This window comes from Sceloporus occidentalis, unplaced genomic scaffold (genome assembly GCF_023333645.1).
Source record: "Sceloporus occidentalis isolate IW3139 unplaced genomic scaffold, rSceOcc1.0.p SCAF_44, whole genome shotgun sequence".
Classification (NCBI taxonomy): domain Eukaryota; kingdom Metazoa; phylum Chordata; class Lepidosauria; order Squamata; family Phrynosomatidae; genus Sceloporus; species Sceloporus occidentalis.
In genome coordinates this window covers 7,262,350-7,283,979 of record NW_028317024.1, presented here as the reverse complement: position 1 = coordinate 7,283,979, position 21,630 = coordinate 7,262,350, and the positions used below count along the sequence as shown (strand labels likewise).

General features: G+C 38.6%; 1 protein-coding gene across 1 annotated transcript in view; it reads right to left on the bottom strand.

The window, feature by feature from the left end:
• Positions 1-2,488: 2,488 nt before the first annotated feature.
• Positions 2,489-21,630, bottom strand: part of LOC149289632 (cadherin-19-like) — an 80,884-nt gene continuing 61,742 nt past the window's right edge. The window contains exons 12-14 of the mRNA XM_089490432.1: positions 5,228-5,336; positions 3,556-3,807; positions 2,489-2,901 (exon numbers count right to left, since the gene is read on the bottom strand). Coding sequence (XP_089346558.1) covers positions 2,489-2,901; positions 3,556-3,807; positions 5,228-5,336 — 774 coding nt within the window. The remainder of the gene's footprint in view (positions 2,902-3,555; positions 3,808-5,227; positions 5,337-21,630) is intronic.

Below are 21,630 nucleotides of genomic sequence, written 5' to 3'. Positions count from 1 at the left end.
CAGGGGGCGGAGCTTGTGATGAGCGCTGCATTTAAAAACCCCGGAAATGCTCTATTCAGTACCCTGTTGTGGTCTTCATTGCCTAAGTGATTCTCTGAAGTTCGTTACCTACGTTTTTCACCCTTTGCCTGTCACTAAGAGTCTCCTTTGGTGGTGGGCTACTGGGCAGAAGAACTTCTGCGGTGTGTGCCTTGGTGTTCGTGGTCGTGACATTTTTTAGCACAACTGTAGCTTTAATGAACTTGATTTTTACTTTTGTCTAACTTGCAAGCACTAGCAGTGCAGTGAATAAACCCACTTGTCTTAGTATTGCTCTCTTTCATGAAAATGTCTGTCGGAACGAAACATTAATTGCACTCTCCAGTATGTTAAGCAATTCAACATTAGTAGAACTGACTTTTTTTTTTTTACTTGCTACATTTTATCATGTAAAAACAAGCATCACATAATAAGTAAGTTTTTGAGGCAGAGTTATGAATGACACAACATTTTATATGATGATAAACCTATGGGAAGAGTTTGGGCATTCAACGGTATGAATGTTGCATTTATTTATAAAAAGGGTAAATTTAAATTCACATAACTCTCCTGATTTGACATTTTCACTTAATTGATCCGGTCTGTGAAAAGTGACGGGCTACTGCGAATATTCTGTTTCCCTGGCTGCCAGGTTTAGGATTATCATGGATGTCTGTTAAGTAAGAGGTAAATGCAGTAAATTTTAAAGTATGCCAAGATTCTAGTAGAAAATCCATGACGGGTGAATTAAATAAATGGATAATGATTTCAAATAAAAAACATTGATTCCTTTATGATACAACAAAGCTGTCAAGCAATTAACATGTTTTAATTATACCCATTGCTTGTTTATATCATGATGTAATGTTTCATACTAAAGTATAATATATATAATTGTGATCATGGAAAAAAAATTTCAGTTTATAATTTTCCATGTAAGGTGACTGAAAGTCAACTTCAAAGGTCTTTAGTGGTGTTTCCGATGACATAAAGGCATTTTGTTTTTAAAAGTAGAACAGTTTTTTCTCTTCTGTGGTACAAATTCCCCTTGATGTGTGTCCTATCGCGGGGTAGGCAATCTTCGGCTCTCCTGATGTTGTGGACTACATCTCCCATAATGCTCTTACAGTCATAATGCTGGCGAAGCATCAAGGGAAATGTAGTTCACAACATCTGGAGAGCCGGAGATTGCCTACTCCTGTCCTATGGGATCTTAGGTTACTTTAGAACCGTTCTGATTTCAAAATGTACTGTTCTATGGTTGGAATATACGGTATTTACTAGAATAGTGTAATATTGGGGTAATAGGTTGAACAAAGAATCACTGCACCAAAATTCTAATTTTAAACATAATTAGTGAGTTAATAAACAAAATAAAAGTACATTTCTGAAAACAAGTTGAAATATTTAAGGCTGTATTAAACCATTTGAGCTTCAGAGCATTGCTTTCCTTGCTATACTGGTATTTAGGTGGTTAAAATGATAAACAGGTTACACAATATTATTGATAATGCACCTTTAGGTACTTGTTTTCAGTTAATCAGAATAATAAAGAACAATAGCTTTCTTTTAAATCTAATAACATAAATTATTTAAAGCGCACAGATATGTATCAATTTATCACATATTTTCTATATATTTTACATAATTCCAAAATTTTACCAGCCCTAAACATTTTCATACAATGCAAACATCCAGTGATCATATCTTTCTACATTTCATATATTTATCAGTTTTAACTCTTGTCTTTTTTATAGTCTTTTTATAGGCATTGCAGAAACATAACACTACGGATATATCAAATATGTGCATTTGGAATACAGTCCATCATCAGGACTTTCAGTCTCAATAAAATGTGTGATGACTAACAGATACAGATTGAGAGGAATAGATTTTTTATGGAAATCAAACTGGTGCAAAAGTATCGCTATGCTTATAGAAAAGCAATTTACTCTAGTGCTACATTTAAAAGGGCAATTATTTTTGATACAGGTTTATTATATAGAATATGATGTGATACGTGATTAAACTTCTGGCTCCTCTGTATAAATAGCAATGTTCTTTTAGGCATGGAGACTGAAATAAAATCACATGATTTCTTCACTGCTTTTGTAAACCTGCCAACACTATTTGGGTCTATACGACCTGGATGCGAGGTTGAAAACTAAGCAGAAAATTAAGAGGATGGTGTATATGCTGGGAAATAAAGGTATTTTCCCAGGGTCAGTTACTTTACTTAACTGTAAAAATCAGACTGTTTATTACTGAGACAACAAACAACCTAATTTACTTATGTGTTAGCCAATTTGATCATGCTTCAAACGTTTTTAATTAAAAGAAGCCTTTTGTGAAAGCTAGTGTGGACAATGTGTGCATGATTCTAAAGAAACATTGATAAAATTGTACTTTGATTTAAAACTCTTCAGGTCTTTAAAAAATGTCAAAGTCAGTTAATGTTTGGAACTGCTGTTTAAATACTTAGTTCCATATGTGAACAAGTTGATCCTATCGAGCTTAGTGACCCACACATGGAGCCCGTGCCTTCAAATGCATAATGGTGCATAATGTCAGGTGACAAAACACTTAGGTCTGTATTAGCCTCTTCTAATTTCTCGGAAAGGAATTCTCTAAATTCAACAACATCAGGACCAAGCCTCAAAGACATCCTATAAAGGCTTGGAATATCTCTTATGATCTTTTTGTTAAGCTTAGGTTCTCTCATAACTGTTTGATTTCGTAGTCCTATAATATCGAAAGCTTCTGTGTCTTGTTCTCCTCCTCCTTCATCATCATACTTGACAAAGTTCTGTCTACATTCTTCTCCTTTCTCTTTTAATTTTTCATGTTTTTTCCTATGCTTTAAGAACATTAGGATAGATAAAACTGTAAAAAAAATGAAAAAAGTTAATATTCAATGACAAACCCATATACAAACTTAGAACATTAATGTAATTAATATACAGTGTAACATGTAATTAAAATTAATGATCCTTTAAATAATGTGCATCAATATTAGTGAGCGTGTCATGTTTAGTTTTCCTACTCAAGTAATAATAATAAATAATATTTCATCATGCTGAGGAAATACAATTACAAGACCACACAATCCAGTTTTTTTATTTCATATCTACCTATTCTCATTTCTCTATTTCTCTGTACCTTTTTCTTGTGTATCTTTTTTAGCATATGCTAAAGTTGATGGTATTTTGCAGAACTCTTACATTTGCATTTGGGCAATTGACAGCAGGCATACTCTGCAGATTCAAAATTTGCAGAGCAACTTCCAGCTTCCATAAGTCATCTCAAATATATGAAAAGCTGAACAAAGATTCTTATGTGAGTTGCTGGACACTGAGGTTATGAGGGAATCCAGTATGTGAAATCTGAGTTATCATCTACAGCCTTAGGTAGCAGATTGTTTAGCCAACATAGTTTATGCACATATTTTGCCAAACAAGAGTTTATCATACATTTGTCTACAGCTATATGTGTAATAACCTATTAACCTATTACAACCTATTACCTATAATGTATTACCTAAAATCAAAAGTACACCAACTGAAATGGCAATGAATGCTCCACCATTGATTCCCAGAGAGGATAAGAATCCTTGTGCTTTACAGGACTCGGCATTGCCATTCTTTCCACAGTCACAAACTCTGATAGTCAGTGTGTTAGTGCTGCTGAGCGAAGGTGTCTCATTGTCACTTATTACTATCACCAAGTAAGTTAACGGATTGTCTTCATAACTATACATAGACTTTGTAGTAAAAATGGTAGCAGTGTTATCTGAAAAAAATAAAAAATATATAATTAAAATAACAACAACTGAACCAACCTCATCAACATAAAAATATTGAATTGAGAAAACTCAACAATGAAAACTCAGGACTGCTGGTATAAGTGAGAAACCACAGGGTTTTTTTGGGGTTTTTTTAAGTGTATTAAGGTTTTTTTTGTTAAATGCTAATTGCATTGCCAATGGCTTTATAGTGTTTGTTAGGCAAACACAAAATTATGAGTTTTTTCCCCATTTCCCATTTTTTTTACACAACTCCACAATATATTCTTATCAGTGTGAGTAATAATAATACTATTAATAATACTATAAACATTTTAAATATCATTTTAAGTATTTCCAGTTGATTAAGTATATGCAAGTCATGGAGTCAATGTAATTGTTTCTATAATGTCTATTTACTAAGAAGTTGTGTGTGTTAATTGTTAACTTGACTGACCCTAATTAACTCCAGTCACATGCCCTCACGTGCAAAACAACTTGGAGATTTAGTTATTGACAAACTTTTGTCTAACTTGTGTGTTCTTGCTCCTGCAAACTTACATTTTTAGGCAACTCGCAAGCACTTGCACTTTAGTGAAGGCACCTATCCACGATAAAAACTAAATTCCATACATATTATACGTTTCAGTTTTAGCCAAAATGATCTCTTGACCTTTTAAAAAAATATTTATGTATTGTCTTTTTTCTAACTTTTTTTAGTTGTATTACCATATTTGACCAAATATATGACAAGGTTTTTTTTCAGACCAAAGACGTTCTGACCCCTCATCTTATAATCAAGGTTGTCTTGTAATCTCACTTCAAATAGAGGTCTGACTATAAAACTAAGATTCCCCGCAGCGCTGCATGGGACCTGGATCCTCCTCTCTGGGAGCCGGTGAACATCTGTGCGATGCGCGCAGACAACCTTCACTACTGCCCAGCACTTCCGACAAGGCTTCTATGACGGAGCGCCGGCGTAACATGAAGCCCCTGTGGAAGTGTTGGGCAGCAGCGGAGTAGAAGCCCCGGTGGAAGTGCTGGGCAGCAGCGGAGGTTGTCTACGCACATCCCGCAGTCCTCCACCAGCCCCCACTAGACATCAGTTTTTGGTGTGCCATGGTTGGCGTTTCAATTGTTGGGGGTAACATAAAGTAACTGGAGCTATGCTGTTGAGAGATGAGGCAAGTGTATTGTAAAAAAAGAGGCTGCTGCGTCTGGACAGGAAAGGGTTAATATGGAAGTTAAGCGAGGTTCTAGTGAGGCTGACAGTTGGGTATAAAACAGTATGGTTTATATATATAATATTGAAAAGAAAGCTGGTATTAGAGGATCCCTATATAAATGACTGTGTATTTTTCATATGTAATCATACTATATAATATGTTATTAATATTTACATTTTTACATTTAGGCAAGGCTCGTTACCTCCGTTGTCTCTGACTGTAAAATTTGTTGTTTTGTGAGCTAAAGAATAGGAGAAATAATGGCCAAGTGCTGGGTCATCTTGATCTACTGCACTGATGGTCTGTATCGGCTATAAGAGAACAAAAATTAATAAAACTGTGTAAATTTCATGCATAATTAGTTTCAAAAAAAACATTTTAAAGGAGATCAAAATTATAATTAAGGTTAAAAGTAAAAAAAATATGAACAGAAAATACAGATTTGTAAAGCAGTATAGATCATTTTAATGATGTTATTTTAAGCTAATTTTTCACATCTTGAAGAAAAATTGGTTTAGTAGATTGCAGGCGCTAGTACATTAAAATCCATAGCTGTTTATATTAGATATACCACTGTGTGTTAATGGATCAATTTTTCAAAATGAGTCATTTTCATTTCAACTAAAGAAAAATCAAAAATAATCTACTGAATTGAATATACTTAAAGTTACTGAAATGTCTTCTTTGAAACTAGTTTGCTTTTCTTTTTAAGTTGCCAATCTATTTACCATTATTTCTGTTCAAGCTGTCAAGGGTGTTATACAATTTTACAAAATATTCAAGTAATATTTTCTTACAGAAAAAGAATAAAAGAATATATATTCTTCAGTGAGCTTGTTTTCTAGGAGAGCTGGTAAGTCAATTTCTTTTATTGATTAAGAATGAAAGCCTGCAGATAACACTATAGACCACCACTGGGTTCATTATAGTGCCCAATGGCTATGGAAAAAAATATTGGGTGCATGCTAATGTTTTCCTGAAATACAGAAGCAAAAAAGTAAGCACTGCCCCTTTAAAAAAAGATTCTAAGCATGAATGTTGTCACCATAAAACTATCCTAAACATAACAAGTAAGGTATGAGGTAGGTTTTGACAGAAGGGCAGGTAAAAAAGTACAGGTAAAAAGCTTATAGCTAACATAAAAACTATTATAAGATTTTTAATGTTCTGAGCTTTAAGTCTATACTATGAATGCTTATGTTGTCTCACTGCATTCACCTCTGCAAATTATGCTAGAAAAATATTTATGGAAACATAGAACTTGATGAACTTGATGGCAGAAAGAACCATTTGGCTCATCTAGCCTGCCTATCTTTCCTGATGTAAAGACTCTTATCGAGAGATCTTAATCAGTCCTTGGTTTTGTCTCAGAATCAGGATTGCTTAATGCCTATCCCATGCACAAACTCTAAATATGTTGCCCAGCTGTTGAAGTAAACTCTAAAGGGAATTTTGGCAGCACTTGGTAAATTGAATCATTCACTGTGTCTTACGTTATACTTTTGTGCTTTTTTCATTAGAAATGCATATGAAATTTTGAGACCTTTATAAATATTGCTACTTTTAAAACTCATATGTAAACATCTGCTGTAAAGTTGTAATTATATAATTGCATACACAATGTTTCCATTAAGCTGTTTGTGAATCTGAGTCTCAAACTTGACATGTCTGATGTTAAAACAAAGATAACAAGGTTAGGTTTAGCTTTTAGAAGACTTCAGCAGCTGTGTTATTGATTGAATCACAATGTAATTGCCATGAATTGTGTTATTTCAGGACTCATTAAACTGGAAGCCCTGAAAAGAGAATTTAAAAATCAAGATCTTTCCGAGAAACTAGCAACATATAATAGGTCTTTTAAAAGTAAAATAGAAACCACTTTCATTTTGCTGCGTATCAGTTAAGGGTTTTATTAGCTGATTAAATTTTTTAAGTATTTCTATATGTATTAATGCAAACTCTTTACAATACAGTTCTGTGCAAAAGGTTAAGGCAGGTGTGAAATGAAAAAGTAAAAATAATTTTAAAAAAGTTTACTTTTATCATTTAGCAATATTTGGTTTTACCACTCTTTTTGCTTTTAAAACAGCATAATTTCTTCTGGATACAGTTGCACACTGTTTTTAAGGTAGGTTGTTCCAAATATCTTGGATAACTAACCACAGTTCTTCTGTGGATTTAGGCAGTCTCAGTTGCTTCTCTCTCCATGTAATCCCAGAAATGTCACCTAATCAATGGTGGATTTGATTTGTGGTGAGTATATCACATGGGCACTGGAGAGTTGCCATGGAGTGTCACCTGGTTAAGACGTTTTCACTTGTCTGAACATATCAGCCATGAAGTTGGCTAGTGACATATCTGTCCCAATCACAAAGTAATGGTCATTAAATATTACTGTCTTTAAAAAATAAACTTAAAGGTAAGAATGTGAAACATTATGTATCAGTATAATATACTGTATATTTCCTGTGACAGTAAACATTATACTTGTGCATTTGGATTTACAGAATTTTGGTAAATATGGCGTATGACACAAAGCCACAAAAGCGAGGTCAGGCCCCCCCACAGTTTAGTAGAAAACTAAACAGAAAGCTCAAAATGTTTGTCTGAAATTTGTGGGCCTCACATTCTCTCACTCTCATGCCCTTGTATGCTAACACGCACAAAACAACCTGAATATTTACAAATATGTGATTTGTTTGCAAGGGCATATGAATGGGTCTGGAATTTTGCAACTGTCAAGCAAGGGCATACCTAACTTTCACGTCCCATCCTGTTACTTGTGTAATGCAGTGGTTAAAACAAAGTAGTAGCATCTCTGCATCCCCATTTCTGCCACAGGTTAATATGCCCCTTTAGATTAACATAGATAGTATCCGTATCGTTATCCAATAAAAAGCCTTACCTCTATCTACACACTTGTAAATCCCTTGGAATGTGGGAAAAGGTCAAATAAAGATCAAAAATAAATTACAAAAACCAGACAAAAAAAAAGAAAAAACTGAGGCAAAAAAATATAAAATTAATCTATTTTTGCCCCAATGTTTGGGAACTGTGTTATAACTTCTGTACACTTTCATGAGATTGTCAGGTTAATTTTCCAACTGAATTTTGCAACTAGCAGGTTAATGATTTTGCAAGTTGTCTGCTTTTTCCAAGTCTGCGAGTTGGCTTTAGTGATTTTCTGAGTTGGATTCAGGTCAAACTCATTTAAGTTTACTGCTACAACCTTCCTGATTTTACTGCTGCAAAATATTTTTTTGGCAACTCCCTGTTTTGTGAATGAGAATGACAATAGTATAAAACACTAGTTTATCAAGAAAACATTTTTTTGATAATGATCAAATAACTTACTACAAAAACTGAGTTATATGTCTTCTTCATTAGCTTAATAGTTTTGGTGTTTTGTAGTTTATAAGTAAATACTTATGTAAGGATTGAGATCTATGATTAATGGCATAATTCTACCAGAAAAAAACTATTCACAATTCTTTTTGTGCTGACAGAGCTATATTATTACTCAACTATTATATATATAATATATTGTAATATTGTTTTTATATAGACTCCTGGTCAAAGATTTGAGGTTACTTAGCTGGTTTTATGTAAAACAAGGACATTTCTAGCTATGTTTGCAAATGGGTTCTAATGATCAATTAGCCTTCAAAAATGTCTGCACTATATTTCTGATGCATTTGATGTTTTTTTATGGACAAAATTTGCGTTTCTTTCAAAAACAAAGAAACTTTTTCCTTCAAGCATGCTGCCATAACTCCTATCTTGAAAAAGCCATCCCTGAACTCAAATGATCTGTCCAAATACTGTCTCATCGCTCTACTTTCTCTTGCCTCCAAGCTACACGAAATAATTGTCTATACCCAACTAAGTTTCTTAAACCCAACTCCTTACTCAACCCACTTCAATCTGTATTCTGTTGTGGACATTCTATTGAGATCGCCCTTACTAAAGTTACTAATGACCCACTCACTGCTAAATCCAAGGGCCACTACTCTATGCTAATCCTACTTGACCTTTCTGCTGCTTTTGACACTGGAACCACCCTCTTCCTCTTCATGATCTTGGTCTTCGTGACACTGCTCTATTCTGGTTCACATTCTACATTTCTGATCATACGTTCATCATATCCTTCTCCAGTAACATTTCCCCTCTCAGTCAGGGTACTCCAAGGCTGAGTTCTAGGAACCCCTGCATTCTTACTTTACACTATCTTACTTGGTCAACTTATCTCATCCTTTAGCTTTCAATACCACCTGAATTAGACTGTGTAACTAACTGTCTTGTCTCTGTCTGGATGTCTGCACGCTTCCTGAAACTTAATCTTTCAAAAACTGAACTCATATTCCCTCCCTCCAATGCTAACATCCCCTCATCAGTTACCAAATGTCAATGGTGCAATCATCTCTCCATCCCCTCAAACTCCCTGGCTTGGAGTCTTCCTTGACTCTGACCTATCGTTTACTCCCACATTCAGTCTGTCTCAAAAAACTGCCACTTTTGTCTTAACCCCTTAAGGACAATGGGCAGTCCCTAAACCCATTGAAAACAATGCATTTTGAGCCCGTACATGTACGGGCTTTGTCATTAAGGGGTTAAAAATATTGCCATCATCTGTCTATAACACAAGATGGCACAAAGGGTATTGTCCATGCCCTAATTATCTCCAGCCTCGATTTTTTAAACTCTGTCTTTGCTGGTCTCCCTTATACCCATCTCAGCCCTCTACACTCCACCATAAATGCTGTTGCCAGACTTATCTTCCTCTCCAGTGGCTTTACTAAAACCTCTCCTCTCTGTCAGTATCTTTGCTGACTGTCTGAGCACTTCTGCATTCATTTAAAAATTTTAACTCTCACTCTTTTAAAGCTTTTCATAGCCGTTGCCCTAATTACATCTCTTCAATCTTCCTAGTTCACGTGCACGCTTAGAACACTTCTCAAGGGCTGCCCCTGTACTCTGGAATGCCCTCTCCCAGCCTATCCATGTTCCCCCCCTGCCTTCAGTACTTTCAGTCCCTTAAGACCCACTTTTTTAAGGACTCCTACGAACTTACGCCTTAACACCCTTCCTCCTATATTACTTTAACTCACCCTCCCTAGTCCCTTTCCAGAAATGTTTTACTAGTATGGCTAATCCATACCTAACAACAGAACTTTTACCTCTTGTATAATACACTCTAATCCCTGTAGATTGTAAACTCATTTGAGCAGGACCCTCCTCACCAGTTGTTTCTGTATGTCATCTTCTTATGTTATATACTAATTGTTATGTCCTGATGTCCGGTCTACCCTTTATACAGCGCTGGGGAATATGATGGTGCTATATAAAAGAATAAATAATAAAATTATGAATTACATAATTACATTATGGTTGAAACATACTATTACTCCTTTCTTGTGGCTTTTTATTTGTTAATCTTCGGTTTTGACCTCGGCTTTGTTCCAGTTAATCCTGTCTGCACCTGTCTTTGACCTCGGCTAAGCTTTCCGGTTTACCTGCCTGCTCCTGCCCTTGACCTCGGCCTCATTTTTTACTTCTCTACCGCATGTGAGTAAGCCTATGCTGTTTGGGGTCAGGCTCTGCACTGTGGGTCTCCAGCTACCTGTGCTGCCAGTTACTTGCTACCTGTGCTGCCAGTTACTTGGTTACACAAACATACACGAGCACATAATCTAGTAAATCACCCTTTCTAATGCTTCAGGAGTTTTAAAAAAACCCAGTAAGCATTACACCTTAATTCATCATTCTACTTCTTTCTTTTCTAGTTAGAATTACCAATTGTCTCCTGTATCACATCTAGTGAAAGAGTGTGTGCAATGTCTTAGAACTTGATTTACACTGCAAACCGTCAAATTAATTGTCTGTATTATAATCGCAGAGATTTTGTTCATATATACAGTTAACATTGTTGTATCTCACATGCCACATTAACAACATTTACTCAATAACCCAAAAATATGCATTCAAGGACAAGTTAATTTTTCATTATTACTAACACTTACATTATATGTACAAAGATTGTTTCAAAACAAACACAAAAATGGAACACAATAGTACAAAAGACATGATAACATAACTACTATATCATAGAATGAATCCCTATGGACATCACAAATTGATTTTTTGCTTATTAGAAATATATTTCCAACTGTTACAGTCTTTCTCCAGTAAATCATTATGGCTCTGTTAAAACAACATGTTTTTGTAACCCAGAAAGCATTTGGTGAAGGCAAACGACAATATCCACATGTGTATCAATGACTTAATTTTCATTTAGGAATCTTGCAACGTTGTTTTTATGGGATTAGGAAAGATACATGGAGCTGTGGTTGAATACAAGTACAGATCCAGCAAAACTCTTTGAAAATATATTTCATCAATCTCTCTAAGATCTGTTTACTTTTCTAAACTATGACTTACCGCGTGTCATTTCTGTAATAAAACCATATATAGCTACTGTCATACCTTTAAGCTGCCATAAAAAATATTTCCACATAATACACCAACTAAAGGAACTGGGAGTCCAAGTTAGTTAGCGTTTGACAGTTAAAGACACACACATTTGTAAATGTTTTATGCAAAGGTTTTTTAATCCCCTTCTAGAAAATGACTAATGAGAACTTAGTTGCCAACAGCCCTTAGTAAGAGGGAGACAATCCATATCATAATTAATAGACTTGCGCATTCGTCTTCGGGCGAACATGAAAACGAGTACGAAGAGGCCGTTTTTTTGTTCGTTCCGAAGACACACCGAAGAGAATACAGTGCCGGCAAAACGTAGGAGAAGACTCACAACCACGAAGAATCGAAGATTCTTCGTGATCGTCTTCGTTTTTGCCGCGCAGCCGCCAAAATTTCAAACAGTAGTGAGCTGATCTCGTCTGTCCAATCAGCTCACTCTTGTGACGTCACGCTAAGGGTCTTGTCCAATGCCTGTGCTGCTGTTTTTTGAATTCTGAAGGCGCCTTTATAAGACCAGAGCTTGCCTGAGAGATCCATTCATTTTTCGCTGTGACTGCTTTGGCAACACTGCTGTGCTGCATCCGAGCGTTACAGAGAGATTGTTCTGTTCTGTGTGAGACTGGTAAGCCTTAGCCTGCCATTTCTCACAGTGTACTTCATCCTCACTTCAGTGCTACTTAATATAATTAATAATAATAATTTGATTAATTTAATTTTTTTTTTATTTAATTTGTCATCAACTGTAGTGTAAGTGCTGTTGAGTTGACAGTGCACCCAGTGTCTCAGTGGCACTGGGGTGCCCTTGCCCTGGGCTGGCACTAGTGCCTACTGCCTGTCCTGCTTAAATAAATTAAATAGAATTTATAAATAATAATTTAATAGAGTCTATAATTTAATAGTTCATTATAATATTATATATATATATTTGTCAGTCATATATATATATACTATAGTATACTAGTGTAGAGTGTACTGTAGACATTCATCTACTAGTGTCTAATTTAAAATCAGTAATATTAATATAATTAATAATTGAATTCATTATAAAATTATATATATATTTGTCAGTTATAGTTAGTAATAGTATACTAGTGTAGAGTGTACTGTAGACATTCAAGACATCTACTAGTGTCTAATCTAAAATCAGTAATATCAATAATTCTATAATTCTTTCTTATCTTAATAGTTAATTAAATTAGCTATAAATAAAAGTAATAATATTAATTAATTACTACTAGCGTGTAGTTCAGCTAATCTTATTAGTACTGGTGCTGCAGCTCTATAGTTTGTGCTTTGTTTTAGCAACAGCAAGAGACCAAGTCAATTTTTCTTAATTAATAATCTTTCATTTTATTTCATTTGTTTTGCTCACCTCAGTCCATCAGTGAAGTGAACTTGTTGGGCTAGTGAGTGCAGCCGCATAAGTGCTGTGTTTTTTTTTGATCAGCAAGCAGTGACGTTAACTGTTTTGCAAAGATTTTCTCATTTATTTTACATTTTATTTCAATTTTATTAAAAGTACCCTTAGTGTTTTGCTCACCTCAGTCCATCAGTGAAGTGAACTTGTTGGGCTAGTGAGTGCAGCCGCATAAATGCTGTGTGTTTTTGTTCAGCAAGCAGTGAAGCTAACTGTTTTGCTATGACATTTTATTTTATTTCTAATTCTTTTCAAGAAAAATTGACTGTGACGAGCTGTACTAAGCAAAGCTTCAAGCTACTAGCTGTAGTACTAAAATAATTCTAATCTTCTTTAATCTTAATCTATAATATATTATAAATAATATATAACAATATAAATTCTAATTCATAATCTATAATATAAGTAATTCTAATTCTAAATTCTAATTCATAATCTATATTCTTCTATCTATAATACATAATATATAAGTAAATTATTTCTAATCTATTAATATTATATAACTTAATATTAATTAATAAATCATACTGAATCTGATTTAACCTCACTTTAGCTTAGTGGGTTTGAGAGCGTCTGCCTAGAGGTAGACTTATAGTAAGGAAATATAGCTTTAGGCTAGCATAGTAGTAGGCTAAGCTCTTAGGCCCGTGTAAATTCAAATTAAAAATAAAATACTGCTAGTTATTAAATAGTTAATCTTGAGTTAATAATTTAAATAACTTTAGCACTTTGCCAGATTGCACACAACAGCACAGTGCAGTAGTGCATAGTTTTACTTTTTAAGCAGTAGCACTGAAGAGAACTTCCTCTAATTTTTTTGTCTTTAATTCGTTTTTCCTTTTTTTTTTTTTTATGTTTTATTTTTTTTTTTTATAGTTTTTTAAACACTACACTACACTACACACACAACACAAAATTTGAAATGGATCCTCCTTTTGAGACTAAGGAGGGACAAGCTCCATCTACCACCACCACCACCAGCACCACCACCAGTTCTAAGATGCAGCCTTTGCGTCAGTCTAGTCGGCCAAGTAGGCCAAGCTCTCGCTTATCATTTGGGGAAGCATTGCTTGAAGGATCATCAAGTAAAGGAAAGGCACCAAAAGCAGGCAGTAGTAGTGCGGCTAGGCCCACAAGCTCTATGGTTTTTTACGGAAAGCCTAAAGCACCAGAAGCACGTTCAAAGTTAAAGGGTAGCACAAGTAGTACCAGCCCAGTGACTAAAAAGAAGTGCCTTTTGCCCCAAGCAGCATCTTCCCCATCCACAAGCAGCATGCAAGGTACCAAGCAGAGCCAAATTAGCAGCAAGACTCAGAGGGGTCCCAAACAAAAGCGATCTCATTCCTTTGTAGGGAAAACCACCACCACCACCACCTCTACCACCACTAGTGCTGCGCCTACTGTTCCCACTGGTACCGCCACGCCATGTCCTCCTAGTACCTCTAGCAAGCCACCAAGTCCTTACAAAATTTTTGTAAAGACAGTTAGAGAGAGGGCTACACATAGTGGAACTCCACCTAGCGAGGTAGCAGAGGAGCCTGAGACTGAGAGGCCAAGTGCAGAGTCTATTCTTCCTGCTCGCACTACTACTAGTCACGAGTCTCACGACGATATCAGTCTTAGCTCCAGCCTAGCAGGAATTCGATCTGGCTAATGAAGAGCTAGACTATGAGCCAGAGGAAGTAGAGGAGATGAGTGGTCAGGAATCAGATTCCTCAGGGAGCAGTGTCCAAATGACTAGTGCACAATTTTCCCCTGAGCCTCCACCTTCTCCGCTACGATCATCACCATCACCACCACCAGCAGCAGCAGCAGCAAAACCTAGCAAATCTAAAGCATTTAGCAGTCCCACTATGGCCAGTACTGTTACCACCAGTCCCACCACCACTAGTTCTGCCTCTGTTCATCCACCCCGAGCAGTAGGAGCAGCACCCAAGGCACACTCCAAGGCTATGCGCGCCCCAATTTGGGAGCAATTTGAAAATGTTGAAGAAGGGCGCTATGGAAAGTGCAAACATTGTGGGAAGCTAATAAGCAGAGGGAAAGTGTCTGGCCATTTTACCAGTGCTAGCATGAAGCATCACCTCAGCACTCAACACAACGCTGTGCTATTGGGGAAAGATGCAGAAGTAAAACTTAGTGCAGGCAGCATAGCTGGTGGCCGTGGAAAAACCCCAACAGCTTCTTCTTCTGAGCCAATAGCAGCAGCAGCAGCAGCAGCAGCAGCTAGTGCTGGCAGCCAGAGACCAAGGCAGGTTGGAGCACTGCATGTCCAGCCCACCCTGGAACAATTTGTGGCATTCCAATCCAAAAGGTCAATGCCCAAACAGCAGGCCAATAAAGTAACGCGACTGATTGGTCAGTTCATTGCTGTTGGAGGGGCATCCTTCTCTATGATCGAAGGGGAGCCTTTCAAACAATTGATGGTGGCTGTGGCTCCACAATATACAGTTCCGTCACGTTCCACTTTCAGCAGGAACATTGTCCCCTCATTGTATCGGTCCTCTGTTGCAGCAGTGAAAGAGGAGCTTTCCAAAGCTGCTGGTCAGTCTGTTCATTTCACTACAGATTTGTGGAGTGCACCTAGCGGCCAGCATCCCTTTCTTTCTTTGACAGCACACTGGTGGCAGCACGGTGTGTCTAAGGAAGCTGCTGCAGCAGGCTACCGATCTTTCCTTCTCCATGCAGAAGTGATGGATGAAAAGCACATTTCCCAAAATATTCTGCATGCAATGAGGAAAATGTTTAGCCTTTGGGTGGGAGCAGAGGCGGGCACCAATGTTGAAGTTGGTTTTGTGGTAACTGACGGAGGTGCCAATATGGTGAAAGCGCTGCGAGATGGTCATATTGTTGGTGTGTGCTGTGCAGCCCACATCATCCATCTTGTAGTGAAGGCAGCAATGTCAGAAGGAACTAATGTGGCAGCAGTAGTTCTGTCCCGCTGCAGAAAGATCGCTGGGCACTTTCACCATAGTGTTAAGGCTAGCCAACTTTTGAGGGAAGAGCAAGAGAGGTCAGGTCTTCCCGTACACTGCCTACGCCAGGATGTCAGTACACGGTGGAACTCCACGTTAGACATGCTGGAGAGGATTTTGAAGCAGCAGAGGGCAATCCATAATCTTGCCTCAGAGCACAATATTGGGATTACCTCTCCATTGAATAGGGAGGATTGGACAGTGATCGCCCAGCTAGTGGCAGTCCTTAAACCATTCAGGGATGCCACAGAAAATTTAAGCTCAAACACTGCCAGTCTGGCCCAGGTAATCCCAGTGTTCTCCCATCTAGGCAGCAAGATGGATGTGTTCCTTGAAAACCAAGAGGCTGTTCAAGGTGGCACTCTACATCCTGATGTAGCAGCCATAGTCAGGAAGCTAAAGGATCTGCTAAAAGTACACCTTCGCAAACGCATGGAAGAGAGTCCCAAAATGATGCTAGCGTGCCTTTGCGATCCAATAATTAAGGGAAAGCTAGCTTTGAAATTCAATGTTCTCAGTAGCTACCGGGAGCAATTGGTCAACAAGGTACTTGACTGGCAGCGTGAAATGGGAATGCTGTCCGAGGAGGGAGAGGTGCAGGAGGAGGAAGAGATGATGTGGTCTGCTACTCCTAGCAGCAGCATCAGCAGCAGTGCCACAAGCAGCACAACACAGCTGAGTGGAGCAGCTGCGTTTTGGGAAGAGGCACTTGGGAGTATAGTTGGACCATCTGACAGAGCTAGCAGCAGAAAGGAGAGTAGTGCTGCTGAAATGGTCAAACTTTACCTCTGTGAAGTTCCTTCTGCGCCTAATGTTGATCCTCTTAGCTACTGGGATGAAAAGAAGAGTGTGTGGCCTGCACTCTCATGGGTTGCGCAGCAGCTACTATCATGTCCGCCAACCACTGTTCAAAGTGAGCGCGTGTTTTCTATGACTGGAAACATACTGAGTCCACAGCGCTCACGCATGGCACCTCATCTGATGGAGCAGATTGCCTTTCTTAAATTCAATCTGCCCAAGTTAGGTTACCCAGCTCTTAGCTTGGAAAGTAAATTTTTTTTCTCTGTAATGTTTAAGGTAGTTTCTCCCCCTGGTTGCACGTGTTTGTGGTGTGGCAACGTCTGCTACCTCCGCCGGTGTAGCCAATTTACGCTAGGGCCTAGTGTCTGAGTTCTGGAAGTCCGCTCCCAAACGCCAAGGACTGACAGTCTTCGGATGCTTTGCCCTGGGGTGAAACAGGTGAGCGGGTCGTCAATTGCCCACTCATTCACCTTTTTCCATTTCCAACGCTGCTGGTGGTGGTGGTGCCAGTATCTTTTGCCAGTTCGCTTCCTGGCTGAAATCATGCCTCAAATGTCCCTAATGGAGAGGGTAGTTTCTCCCCCTGGTTGCACTTGCTGCGGTGTTGCAATGCCTGCTACCTCCGCCGGTGTAGCCAATTTACGCTAGGGCCTAGTGTCTGAGTTCTGGAAGTCCGCTCCCAAACGCCAAGGACTGACAGTCTTTGGATGCTTTGCCCTGGGGTGAAACAGGTGAGCGGGTCGTCAATTGCCCACTCATTCACCTTTTTCCATTTCCAACGCTGCTGCTGGTGGTGGTGCCAGTATCTTTTGCCAGTTCGCTTCCTGGCTGAAATCATGCCTCAAATGTCCCTAATGGAGAGGGTAGTTTCTCCCCCTGGTTGCACTTGCTGCGGTGTGGCAATGTCTGCTACCTCCGCCGGTGTAGCCAATTTACGCTAGGGCCTAGTGTCTGAGTTCTGGAAGTCTGCTCCTAAACGCCAAGGACTGACAGTCTTTGGATGCTTTGCCCTGGGGTGAAACAGGTGAGCGGGTCGTCAATTGCCCACTCATTCACCTTTTCTAATGCTGCTGCTGGTGGTGGTGCCAGCGTCTCTTCTCTGCCAGTTCGCTTCCTGGCTAGTGTCATGCCTCAAATGTCCCTAATGGTAAGGGCAGTTTCTCCCCCCTGGTTGCACTTGCTGCGGTGTGGCAACGCCTGCTACCTCCGCTATTGTAGCCAGCTTACGCTAGGGCTTTGTGTCTGAGTTCTGGAAGTCCGCTCCCAAACGCCAAGGACTGACAGTCTTTGGATGCTTTGCCCTGGGGTGAAACAGGTGAGCGGGTCGCCAATTGCCCACTCATTCGCCTTTTCCAATGCTGCTGCTGGTGGTGGTGGTGCCAGCGTCTCTTCTCTGCCAGTTCGCTTCCTGGCTAGTGTCATGCCTTAAATGTCCCTAATGGAGAGGGTAGTTTCTCCCCCCTGGCTGCGTCTGTTTGCGGTGTGGCAACGCCTGCTACCTCCGCCGGAGTGGCCAGCTTACGCTAGGGCCTTGTGTCTGAGCTCTGGAAGTCTAGGACTGACAGTGTTTGGATGCTTTGCTCTGGGGTGAAACAGATGAGTGGGTCGCCAATTGCCCACTCATTCGCCTTTTCCATTTCCTTTTCCATTTCCATTTCATTATTTTCCTTCTGATACACAACCAACCAACCAAACATAACACACACAATAACACAAATAACACAAATAACACATAACACACAACACATATAACACACAGTGACAACACACATAACACATACAATGCACAAATCACAAGGACCTTTCCTCTTGTTATTTGTCCTGGTCTTCACTTCTACACTCACTAGCATTAACGCTATAACTCACACTTCATACTATAACATTTTTCCATCCACATACCTGCCAACAGACCCATCTTTTTCAGGGACAGTCCTGCTTTTTTCCAGTCCTGTCCCATCTAATTTAGCTATCTAGGTATGCAAATACACGTTGGTAGTTATAGCTCGGTAGGTAGCACTAGTATAAACATTAAATAAATATAATAAAGTACTAATAATAAATCTAACTTTAAAATACATTTAAATAAACCCCTTAATTTTTTTAAACCCATTAAAATTAAAATTAAATTATTATTTAGACATAATACATCTTTAACTAAACCAGTGCACTGCTACTAATCTTAAACATAACCGTACATTAACCCTAAGCTATTTTTTAGTTCTTGTCCAACATTTTTCCATCCGCATACCTGCCAACACACCCAAGATTTTGGTGGACAGTCCTGCTTTTTTCCAGTCCTGTCCAGTAAAAGTTGGGTTGTTGCAAAGTATGCCATTGTGAATAGGTAGCAAATGTTAGGCATGTATTACAAGTGGTCCAAAATCAATTTAAAAATGTAAAATAATCCCTATTCTTTTATTAAACATCTATGGATGATGATCTTGTGTATGATAAACGGAGGCCAAGTTCCTTGGAGCATTTGTCTCTAGGTCATTTTGTGTACAGTACACCTCAGTACGTGTGTGCAGCTCTATTGGTCGTTTCGGCAGGGGGCTGGCCTGCCATCAACGAATGAAGTGCGTTCTGCAATTCACTCGTTGATGCCAGACCAGCCCCCTGCCGAAACGACCAATAGAGTTGCACACACGTTCCTTCATGGCAGCTGCTGCTGCTCCGATGTGTTGTTAACCCCGTATTAACCCCTGCTAGGCAACCGGGAAGGAAACGAAGATTAAACGAGCACGAAGAATGTCCGCGAATATTCGCCCGAAGAGAAGACAGGAACGGGCGAATATTCGCGGAATACGAAGGTTTTTTTCCCCCCGAAGACGAGCACGAAGACGAACACGAAGAGCCCCCTGGTGCCCAAGTCTAATAATTAATGTCCTACCTACAAGCTTTCCTGACCAATTTGCTTTGAGCACTGCTTCTTCCTCTCTGTATATTAAGCGTGGGTATCGAGTACCTACTTTTTGATTTGTACACCATTCAAAATGTTTTATCTATTATTTTAAGATATAATCTTTAAATAAAATGACAGTTTAAATTCAACCATTTTTATCCATGTCAACTATAGTACACAGACCACAGATTGTTCAGTCAATGATATGAGCATGATGTTTCTAACAGCAACTGCTGTTACTGTACATGCACACACCATTTGCACCATACATTGCACAATATTTGTTCCCAAACAACTTAACAGTGCTATATTTCTGTCCAAACAGCTTTCCAGTGGCATATTTGTCCCAAAATACATTATCACTGCCATTTTATTCCCCAACTAGCTTACCAGTGCCATGTTTGTCCCCAAACAGTTTAATAGTGCCATATTTGTCCCCAAACAGGTTAACAGTGCCGCATTTGTGTCTAAACATTTTAAAAGTGCTATATTTGTCCCCAAACAGCTTAACAGTGCCATATTTGTGCCTAAACAGCTTAAGAGGGCTATCTTGGGGCCAAACAGCTTAACTGTGCCATCTTCTGCCCAAACATCTTAACAACTGCTGATTGATGCTGTTGGAAATACTATAATGTCCCTAGTGACTTTTACATGCAGTGAATCTAAGTGTTTAATTAGTATTTACAGTATAGTAAATAGTACTGCATTAGTTTAAATTTTGATGAAAAAAATGAGAGCATTATAGTAATGATAAATAAAGCTCACACAATACAGCAGACAGAACGAAAGAGGGGAGCCTCTGAACGCTCTCTCTCTCCTCTGATTGGAGGAACTGGTACGAAGGTGTATAAGGAGGTTCTGCCCTTTTTGCTGAAGTTCACTGAGAGGCCAGAATAATGAAGACAGATTTTCTGAGAAAGAGAAGAATTTCTGCAGTTTTCTCTCCAAATCTATCTGTATTATTCTGGTCTCTCTGTGGACTTCTGCAAAAGGGATAAGACATGGAGACAGCCTCTCCCCATTCCAACAATCAAGGGAGAGGGTTTGCCTGGAGCCCCCACCTTTTGCAATAGTTTACCAGGAGGCCATGGAGAAGCGGATGAAAAAATTAATACTTTTTGGAGCAGCGGATGAAGTGCACAAGTCTAATATACAGTACTGTCCAAAAATATTAGGCACATGTGAATAAATGCTGTAAAGTAACAATGCTTTCTAAAATAGATATGTTAGATGTTATATGTTAGAAAATCTAAATCAATCATTTGGAGCAACCATCCTTTGCCTTCAAAACAGCATCAATTCTTCTAGGTACACTTGATCAAAGTCAGGGTTTTTGTAGGTATATAGTTAGGTGTATGAGTAAATAATTACTAAATATCAAGCTCCCTGCCCTTTGCAATCAGAAGATATCTAGCTGTGCCATCAGCTCAGCATTGGAAGAAAAGAGTGGAACCCTGGTACACCCATCTACTGTGTGGAGATGTCTTGTCAGAAGTGCTCATCATGTAAGACTTTTGGCCATAACACAATACCTCTGATGTAGAAACAAGGCCAAATGACTCAACTATTGATGAATACACAGGAACTATAAGTGTAGACAAATGGCAGGAGGCTCTCTGAACTGATGAGTCAAAATTTAAAATATTTGGCTGTAGCAGAGGCAGTTTGTTCGCTGAAGGGCTGAAAAGCAGTATCAGAATGAGTGTTTGCAGACAACAGTAAAGCATACTTCCTTGCAAGTTTGGGGCTGCATTTCTGTAAATGGAGTTGGGGATATGGTCAGAATTTGTGGTCTCCTCATTTCTGAGAAGTACAGGAAGATATTTATCATGTAATACCATTTGGGAGGCATCGGAACATACAGCTAAAGTCATTAAGAATTATCTTCAGTGTAAAGAAGAAAGAGGAGTCCTCAAAGTGATCATATGACCCCCACAGAGCCATGATCTTAACATCATTGAGTTTGTCTGGGATTACATGAAGATGTTGTTAGTGCTCCAAAGTGTTTGGAACAAGCAAGGGGTGGTCGC